This window comes from Bufo bufo, chromosome 3 (assembly GCF_905171765.1).
Source record: "Bufo bufo chromosome 3, aBufBuf1.1, whole genome shotgun sequence".
Taxonomy (NCBI): Eukaryota; Metazoa; Chordata; class Amphibia; order Anura; family Bufonidae; genus Bufo; species Bufo bufo.
The window spans coordinates 28504262-28514533 of record NC_053391.1 but is presented as its reverse complement, the minus strand read 5'-3'; the positions used below and the strand labels follow the sequence as shown (position 1 = coordinate 28514533).

The 10272-nt window shown below is 46.4% G+C and overlaps 1 protein-coding gene across 17 annotated transcripts in view; it reads right to left on the bottom strand.

The window, feature by feature from the left end:
• LOC120994415 (zinc finger protein 420-like) overlaps positions 1-10272 on the bottom strand; it is a 289066-nt gene that overhangs the window by 117973 nt on the left and 160821 nt on the right. For 12 of the 17 annotated variants that reach the window (XM_040422951.1, XM_040422950.1, XM_040422952.1 and 9 more), the window contains exons 7-8: positions 1624-1699; positions 1054-1151 (exon numbers count right to left, since the gene is read on the bottom strand). The exons of 2 other annotated variants lie outside the window; for them this stretch is intronic. In XM_040422951.1, coding sequence (XP_040278885.1) covers positions 1054-1151; positions 1624-1699 — 174 coding nt within the window. Of the gene's footprint in view, positions 1-1053; positions 1152-1623; positions 1748-1831; positions 2000-2111; positions 2259-10272 lie in introns of all 17 variants that reach the window. 3 more of the 17 variants (XM_040422957.1, XM_040422958.1, XM_040422964.1) reach the window with 3 other exon arrangements.

Genomic DNA, 10272 nt, shown 5'->3' with positions numbered 1-10272 from the left:
TACCCATCAGCAGGAACGTTTGCTATGCTGCTGCACAAAATGATCTGAGCCGATCCTCAAGTGAAAAGCGGTGCTCATCACTAGGGATGAGCGAATCGACCGGATGAAACATCCAAAGTCAATTCACATAAAAATTTGTTCTAATACTGTACGAAGCAGGAGCTTTGTACAGTATCGGCTCCGATGGTAACTTCATAAATCAATTTGTACTGTAAAAAAAACATTTCCCGAAATCTGGTTCGGTTACAAGGTACCACTTTTTAATTTGTTGGACAACCAAAATAATTTTTGTAGCTTTTTATTACTTGACACAGGGCTTTTTAGTATATAAATATTTTTTTTTATTATGGGGAAACTGTATGTCAAAAAATGATTTTTATTTAAACTATAGCTCATTGTTTAAGTATGCAAATTATTATAATTAGTTCCCTATTTTGTGTTGGATTGTTTTATTGTATAATATGTATAGTTTCACTTGAATAGGTTGATAATGGTGATGGTTTTGGTTGGTGTGGGCATTTTTTTCTTTTATGTATTGTATTATTTTTGATTTTCTTTTTTTACTTTTATTAACTAATATTTTCAAATATATTTCTGCTACAAAAAGAACTTTGGTGGACACAGACTTATTTTGCACATTTTCCTTTTTTTCCTTTTTATTTGTATTTTATTTATTTTGTATTTTTTTTTTATAATCACAGTTACAGGAGAAACCAGCCTGCTGGGGGGTCATTGCACAAGGCAGAGCTGATCAGCGTCTACTGACCCTGCAACTCTGTGCTCCTCTACCCCCGAGACACCCGGCTTTCCCATGATTGCCAGGGTCTAAGCTGCATAGCGCTCCTTGAGGAGAAGACAGAAGAGCTGATAAACCACTTCTGTCTTCTCGGCTCTCCCGCTGTCACAAACGGTTACCCGACCTGCTCCTGCTAGGGAGCAGGAGATGTAGTCCAGTGCTGTGGGGTGCCCCTGATATAGAACATATACTGCCCCGCAGGAGAAGGCTAGAAAGAGTCACTACAACAATCTATAGAGAATTTGTAGAAATCTCACCTGATGATCCAGTGGGACATTTTGCTTTTCTTCAGGACAATACTGGGAATATAGAGGACTGGAACATACCTCTGGTGGATTTCTCCTACTGGACTCATCTATAGGAAATAAACCCAGTGACTGAATACAGGTGAAACCCCAAAAATTAGAATATCGTGCAAAAATCCATTTATTTCAGTAATGCAAATTAAAGGAATTGCATTAATGCAACTTAAAATTAGAATTTTGTAAAAGGTTCAATATTCTAGGCTCAAAGTGTCACACTCTAGTCAGCTAATTAATCCATATCCCCTGGGTACCTGAAATTGTGACTTTGGGGTTTCATAAGATATAATAATCCAAATTATAACAAATAAATGCTTGAAATATCTCGCTTTGCATGTAATGAGTCTACCACATATATTAGTTTCACCTTTTAAGTTGCATTACTGAAATAAATGAACTTTGCACGATATTCAAATTTTTTGCGTTTCACCTGTACATTGTCTATATGTGATGATCAGATGATGGGTGAAACTAGGTGATCCTCAAACCTGGTCTCCTCTATAATGAAGGAAGGTCTCCTCTTACCTAGTGATTTGAGGGGCTGGTGATCCTTCATCATGACGTCCTTGTACAGATCCTTGTGTCCTTCTAAATACTCCCACTCCTCCATGGAGAAATAGACAGTGACATCCTGACACCTTATAGGAACCTGACACACACAATCATACAGTCATCCTCCAGACACCTCCTTGGTGTTATTGTATAATTTCCCAGCATTCCCAGCAGCGCTCACCTCTCCGGTCAGCAGCTCAGTGATCCTGTTGGTAAGTTCTAGAAACTTCTGCTCATGTATCAATGAATGAGGTGTAGGTTCGGTGATGGCTCCTGCGGTCCTGCTCCATTCTCCTGACACATGGGGTGTCACACACTCACCAGATGAATTCTTCACTACTGTGTAATCCTGTGTATGGGGAGACACCGATCACTACATGTATTCTAAGAGTCCTTCACCTTTCCAGTCATTTCCCTGTATTATTAATAGAGATAAGAGTGATGTCATGTGAGACTCTCACCTCTCCAGTTATCAGGTAGATGATCTCCAGGGTGAGGTCTAATACCCTCGCAGCCATGTGCTTTCTGTCCTCGTCCATTCTTGGTAGGTCATTAATGAAAATGACTATTGTCTTTCAAACAGAACTTTACCTTTGAGAGTCCTGTATCTAAGGAACACGGAAGACTTAGTGCTAACATACATTTGGAGGAATATATATATTAAAGATGAGCGAACCTGGCAGGATTCAGTTCGTTTCAAATTCGCACATATTTTTTTCTCTATTTTCACATAGTGGATTGGCAGAGATGCGTTTCTCCCTTTCAAACATGCTTAGGCTACTTTCACACCTGCGTTCGGGTGTCCGCTCGTGAGCTCCGTTTGAAGGCTCTCACAAGCGGCCCCGAACGCATCCGTTTAGCCCTAATGCATTCTGAGTGGACGCGGATCCGCTCAGAATGCATCAGTCTGGCGGCGTTCAGCCTCCGCTCCGCTCAGCAGGCGGACCCCTGAACGCGCGGAGGCAAGCGGATCCGTCCAGACTTACAATGTAAGTCAATGGGGGCGGATCCGTTTGAAGATGACACAATATGGCTCAATCTTCAAACGGATCCGTCCCCCATTGACTTTCAATGTAAAGTCTGGACGGATCCGTTCAGGCTACTTTCACACTTAGAATTTTTTCTAAGTTATAATGCAGACGGATCCGTTCTGAACAGATACAAACGTCTGCATTATAGGAGCGGACCTGTCTGAAGAACGGCAGTGTGAAAGTAGCCTTATGTAGCAAAGCTAGAAAAATAGCTAAGCCAGCTTCACATCTGCAACTAGCTCTTTCAGGACAAAACCCCTGTATCAGAGTAAAGCATATGAGAACAGCTTTTCAAGGGAAACTCTTGGTAGGTACTATTTCTGTTTAGTGTTGATCGCAAATATTCTAATCGCTATTTTTATCGCGAATATCTGCACTTCGAGAATTTGCGAAGATGTAGAACATAATGCTATATATTTGCAATTGCAAATATTCTAGATTTTTTTTCCCATGACTAACCTGCCTCCTTGCTTGTGGGCCAATGAGAAGGCTGCAATGTCTTTGTCAGAGCTAAGCAACATCCCTAGCAACCAATAGGAAAGTTGCCTACACCTTACTATATAAGAACCTCCCCAGCAGCCATTTTCTGCAGTTCTGAGAAAGAGAGCAGCGTTATTGCTGTGCTCTGTGCTTTCATCTGGATCCTATTCCTTATCCAATTACATTAGATAGTTAGCTCATATATATTGTAGAGGGAAGTGGCAGGTAGGCATATATATTTGTGTTGGTCGAGCACCAAAGTGCTTGGGTGCTCGACAGGGGCGTACATAAAAATCACTGGGCCCCATAGCAGGAATCTAAATTGGGCCCCCATTCCCCTTTTATAGCCCCTCCCTTTGTTTCATGAACTATTCTTGCTGCTGCATTTTATAATTTATGCCATCAGGGCCGGATTGGGATTACAAAACAGCCCTGGCACACAAAAGAGGTATAATAGATGCAGATGTATATTATATACAGCAGTGTACAGTTATGTGAGGTACGCGGTATAATATATGCAGTGTGTACAGGTATATAGTATATTCCCTAGTGTTCTGATATGTGAGGTACAGGGTATAATATATGCAGTGTGTACAGGTATATAGTATATATAGCAGTGTACTGATATGTGAGGTACGGGTTATAATATATGCAGTGTATACAGGTATACAGTATATACAGTAGTGTAATATGTGAGGTACGAGGTATAATAGATGCAGTGTGTACAGGTATATAGTAAATACAGCAGTGTATTGACACCTCGTACCTCACATATCAGTACACCGCTGTATATACTATATATCTGTACACACTGCATCTATTATACCTCGTACCTCACATATCAGTGCACTGCGGTATATACTATATATCTGTACATATTGCATGTATAATACTGTGTAATATATTCTGTGTGTTGTACAGGACACCGGGGGTGGGTCCTGGACGGGTGCTATACGGCACCACTGTTTGGACTATGGTCCATTTAAATAGAGGTAGAAGGTTCAGGGGGTCACCCAAAAAGTGGGTGAAAAGTTCCAGGCAGGCGCTAATTCAGAGAGGACTGGCTCACAGTCTTCTCTATCTTAGTAAAGTAGTTTGGGGCCTGGAATTTTGGAGGCTCCAAAGTGTTATTTGGGTGGGATGAAGCCTCCACTCCTAAACCCTGGAAGCCAGCGCACAAGGGGTTAAGATCTCACAGACAACCACCCATTAAAGCAGGAAGTGATGCTGGAGGGAGTGAGTGAGTTGGGAGAGTGCACCTGTGAGGACAAGATGGAAGTCTGCTAGCTGCTCAGAGAGGACTTTTGAGTAGTTTGGAAGTGAAGCTGTGTCTGCAGGGAAGGTCTGGAGGACTTCTACTAAAAACGTATGTGCCTTTCTTTTGGTTGTTTTTCTGAAGAAAGACTTTTTCCTAATTTATGCTGGAAACAAGCAGGACTTTTGTTGTGACGTTTTGGATGCTGAAGAAAAGCTTTATTTTGTTTTGTTTGGTCACCAATAAAGACCCTTTGCTTTACTGACACGGTTTTACGCACTTGTCTCGCGGAGCTTAAAGACCCCCAAAGTTTACAACTGGTGGAGGATGCGGGCAAAGTGCATTTGCAGGCGCAAAAAAAAACGTTTAAAACTGACATTTAAAGAGACAGTCTTCTTATGGCATGTCTTGGGTGAAGTCAGCCCAGGCGTTGCAAACAGCAGACAAAGGCATGGAGGAGGTCGTTAAGGCTTTGGCACAAGCCACTGTGACCCAGCAGCAAGCCACTGTGGCCCAGCAGCAAGCGTCAGCAGAGTCAAACCGTCGCCATGAGGAAGCGATGGCTCAGCAGCAGCAGGCCCTGGCACAGGCTATAGCTGCGCAGCAGGAAAATACACGGCTGCTATCCGCCCAGTTTACGGCCCAGCAGGAGTCCACTCAAGCACAGATGGCTGCCTTGCAGGAGGCCGTACAGCAGCTGGCTCAGGGACAAGCGCAAGCGGTCGTTGCCGTTAGCAACCCAGTGTCTGTTAGAGCCAGCCATTTTTTGCAGAAACTAACACCCAGCGATGACGTGGAAGCCTTTCTTACCACCTTTGAAAGGATAGCAGAGAGAGAAGCGTGGCCCCGGGACCAATGGGCCGGCATTATATCGCCTTTTCTCACTGGTGACCCACAAAAGGCCTATTTTGACCTCCCAGCTGAGCACATCAAAGACTATGAACGTCTAAAAGCTGAAATCCTGGCCCGCCTGGGAGTGACCACAGCTGTCCGGGCTCAGAGGGTGCATCGCTGGCGGTACAAATCGGACCAACCACCCAGGTCCCAGATGCATGAACTAATTCAGTTAGTTAAAAAATGGCTGCAGCCAGAAAAGTTGTCAGGTCCACAAATGGTGGAACGAGTAGTGATGGACCGGTACCTACGGTCCCTACAAGATGACCTACAGCGCTGGGTAAGCCATGGAAACCCTACTAATGCTGACCAGCTGATCGAGCTGGTTGAACGGTATACCGTGGTGGAGGACCTGCTTGGGCCTGCCAAGCGTCGAGAACCCACGCCCAGGACACCCAGACCAGCCACCAACCTGAGGAGAGAAGCCTTGCCAGATGTTGGCGTCCGCAGGTTTACACCATCTGCCCTAGAACCACGGAGGTCGGTTCCTGTACCAAAGATGGGAGACATACAATGTTGGCGATGTCGGTCCTGGGGGCATACCCGGGCACAATGCCCACTGCAGGAGGAGCCTATGTAGTGCGGAACTGGTCGGAGAAGCTCCTTCTATATGCGAAGTGTGTGTACCACTCATCTTGACCTGGCTGCAGGACGGTTTGAGTGTGAAGTGTGGGTGAACCACCTTCCTGCCAGGGCCCTACTGGACTCCGGTAGCATGGTAACATTAGTACATGCCAGGGTACTTGGGAGGCTTAGACCAGTGACTAAAACTCTTCGGGTGGTATGCATTCATGGGGATACCAAGGAGTACCCCTTGGTTCCGGTGACTGTCTCTTATGGCCATGCCTCAGTTACACAGGAGGTCGGGGTGGTAAACAGTTTAATTCATGACATCATAGTGGGGCGGGACTGTCCACTATTTCTGGAACTATGGAACGAGGTGCAAATGGCACCACCAGGGGAACTGGGGGCACTGGGCCTGGAAGGGACAGGGTCCGAGGGGTCCGGAGCTGAAATACACCCCTCTGATATAGAAATACCTACCATTGATAATGAAGTCGCAGGGAATGCTAATGTGGAGGATAATGCCCCTGACCCAGGTCTTAAACCCGGGTTGATCTCTGAGGTGGGGGAGGTCTTCCCATTACAAGTCATGCTGGGGAAGGATGACGAGGAGCTCTCCCCAGTTGAGGAAGATGAAGGGGAAACATCCTCAAGGCCAGTACATCCAGATCTAGATGTGTCCAGAGGTGCATTTGGTACCGCCCAATTACGGGACCCTGCCTTGGTCAATGCTCGAGAGCAGGTTTCTGTTGTTGATGGGGTCCCACAAATGCCAGATGCAGACCAGAGGTTCCCTCACTTTGCGTTGAAGGGGGACTTACTGTATCGAGTGGCTGAGAGCCGAGGGGAAACTATAGAGCAGTTGCTGGTTCCCCAACCGTATAGGCGGATGCTCCTCGATCTAGCCCACAACGATGCACTGGGAGGACACCTGGGGGCGGAGAAAACAGAGGCCAGGATAAACGACCGTTTTTACTAGCCAGGGTTGAAGGCCGAGGTTAAAAGATACTGTGCGTCTTGTCCCATTTGCCAGTTAACCGCCCCAGTGCCACACTATAGAAACCCTCTGGTGCCCTTGCCGATTATCGAAGTCCCGTTTGAACGGATCGCTATGGATCTGGTGGGACCCCTGGTAAAGTCGGCACGGGGCCACCAATACATATTGGTCATCCTAGATTACGCAACTAGGTATCCAGAAGCTGTCCCTTTGAGGAAAGCCTCCTCTAAGGCCATCGCCAGGGAGTTGTTTCAAATGTTCTCACGAACTGGGTTCCCCAAAGAGATCCTGACAGACCAGGGTACCCCTTTTATGTCAAAGGTAATGGCGGACTTGTGCAAATTGTTTCAAATTAAGCAGTTGCGGACGTCTGTCTACCACCCACAGACCGATGGCCTAGTCGAAAGATTCAATAAAACCTTAAAATCCATGTTGAGAAGAGTAGTCCAGAAAGATGGGAAGGATTGGGATATGTTACTCCCTGCCCTGTTATTTGCTATCCGGGAGGTCCCGCAAGCATCCACAGGTTTTTCGCCATTTGAATTAGTGTATGGACGAAGGCCCCGGGGGTTACTCGATCTGGTAAAAGAGACATGGGAAAGTGAGTCCTCACCACACAAAACGGTGGTAGAGCATATCTCTCAAATGCGAGAGAGGGTGGCTAAGGTGATGCCACTGGTGAAGGAGCATATGCAGAAGGCCCAGGATGCCCAAAGAAGAGTGTATAACAGGTCGGCTAAAGTTAGACAGTTCCAAGTAGGAGACCGGGTGGCTGTTCTAATACCCACGGTAGAGAGCAAATTCTTGGCCAAATGGCAGGGCCCATTTGAGGTAGTAGAGAAATTCGGTGAGGTGGACTACAAGGTACACCAGCCAGGGAAAAGAAAACCATACCAGATCTATCACATCAATTTGTTGAAACCCTGGAGAGACAGAGAACAAGTGTCAGCGGTAGTAGGGGTACAGTCAGGGGACCATGCAGGGATCGACTTGGTGCAGGTTGCTTCTACCCTGACTAGACCTCAAACCCAGCAAACAAAAGAGTTTCTACAAAAAAATAGAGATATGTTTTCAGAGTTGCCCGGTCGCACCAACGTCATCGAGCATGACATTGTGACCGAGCCCAATGTAAAAGTCAGGTTAAAGCCTTACCGTATCCCAGAAGCTCATAGGGTGGCAGTGTCCGAAGAGGTTAAAAGAATGTTCGAGCTTGGAGTCATTGAAGAGTCGCAGAGCGAATGGTCAAGTCCAATTGTGTTGGTACCCAAGCCCAACGGCACCCTCCGCTTCTGCAACGACTTCAGAAAGCTTAATGAAGTCTCCAAGTTCGACGCATATCCCATGCCACGAGTAGATGAGCTAATTGAAAGGTTAGGGCCTGCCAGGTACATTACCACGCTAGACCTCACAAAAGGGTACTGGCAGATTCCCCTGACTAAGGAAGCCAGGGAGAAGACAGCCTTCTCTACCCCAGAAGGCCACTTCCAATATAAGAGAATGCCATTTGGTCTACACTCAGCCCCGGCCACGTTCCAAAGGGCCATGGACAAAACTCTGCGTCCACACCAACGGTACGCTTCTGTCTACCTAGATGACATAGTCATCTTCAGCACTGATTGGGAGTCCCACCTTCCCCGGGTTCAGGCAGTCGTAGACTCCTTAAGAAGAGCAGGGTTCACCATCAACCCCGAGAAGTGTGCCATTGGGATGGAGGGAGTAAAATACCTAGGGTATATTGTGGGTAGAGGGCTGGTAAAGCCCCAAATGAGTAAGGTGGAGGCCATACAGGACTGGCCCCGTCCCCTAACCAAGAAGCAGGTCAGAGCGTTTTTGGGCATAGTTGGCTATTATAGGAGGTTTGTCCCCAACTTTGCCACTGTTGCTGCACCACTGACCGACCTGACCAGAGGCAGAAAGTCAGTGATGATAAAGTGGAACGCCGAGGCCGAGACGGCTTTTCAAATGCTTAAGACAGCTTTGTGCCAAGATCCGGTGCTTGTAGCTCCAGATTTTACAAAAGATTTTGTAGTACAGACAGATGCTTCAAGCGAAGGGTTAGGAGCGGTCCTGTCTCAGGAAATCAATGGGGAGGAGCACCCTGTGGTCTTTCTTAGTAGGAAGCTGACGGCAGCTGAAAGAAACTATGCGGTGGTGGAGCGGGAGTGTCTGGCCATCAAGTGGGCTCTAGACTCCCTGCGATATTTCCTCCTGGGCAGAAAGTTCCGCTTGGTGTCAGACCATGCTCCGCTTACCTGGATGAGACAGAATAAACACACCAATGCCAGGGTAACAAGGTGGTTCCTTTCTCTCCAGGAGTTCAATTTCATGGTAGAGCACAGACCCGGGAGACAGCATCAGAATGCCGATGCCCTCTACCGAGTCCATTGTATGGTGTCTACTGTTGCCTCCAACACCTCCGCGTTGAGGCAGAGGGGGGGGATATGTACAGGACACCGGGGGTGGGTCCTGGACGGGTGCTATACGGCACCACTGTTTTGACTATGGTCCATTTAAATAGAGGTAGAAGGTTCAGGGGGTCACCCAAAAAGTGGGTGAAAAGTTCCAGGCAGGCGCTAATTCAGAGAGGACTGGCTCACAGTCTTCTCTATCTTAGTAAAGTAGTTTGGGGCCTGGAATTTTGGAGGCTCCAAAGTGTTATTTGGGTGGGATGAAGCCTCCACTCCTAAACCCTGGAAGCCAGCGCACAAGGGGTTAAGATCTCACAGACAACCACCCATTAAAGCAGGAAGTGATGCTGGAGGGAGTGAGTGAGTTGGGAGAGTGCACCTGTGAGGACAAGATGGAAGTCTGCTAGCTGCTCAGAGAGGACTTTTGAGTAGTTTGGAAGTGAAGCTGTGTCTGCAGGGAAGGTCTGGAGGACTTCTACTAAAAACGTATGTGCCTTTCTTTTGGTTGTTTTTCTGAAGAAAGACTTTTTCCTAATTTATGCTGGAAACAAGCAGGACTTTTGTTGTGACGTTTTGGATGCTGAAGAAAAGCTTTATTTTGTTTTGTTTGGTCACCAATAAAGACCCTTTGCTTTACTGACACGGTTTTACGCACTTGTCTCGCGGAGCTTAAAGACCCCCAAAGTTTACAGTGTGTATGTATGTGTGTATATATATATATATATATATATATATATATATATACACACACAGAACAGTGTATTGATGTGAGACATAGAAGGTATAATACTGTAGATGCAGTGTTTACAGAAATATGTGGTCAGTTATACATTATGGTCACTGTGTGTGTGAGGTACATGAGGTAGTGGTCACTGTAACTGTCTGAAGTATTATACATGAGTGAGCAATGAGTAAAAACAGGGCATGGGGGGGGGGTAAATGATAAAAAGTGGAGGACCTCCTCTTACCACTCCATTCCAATCTGTATGGATC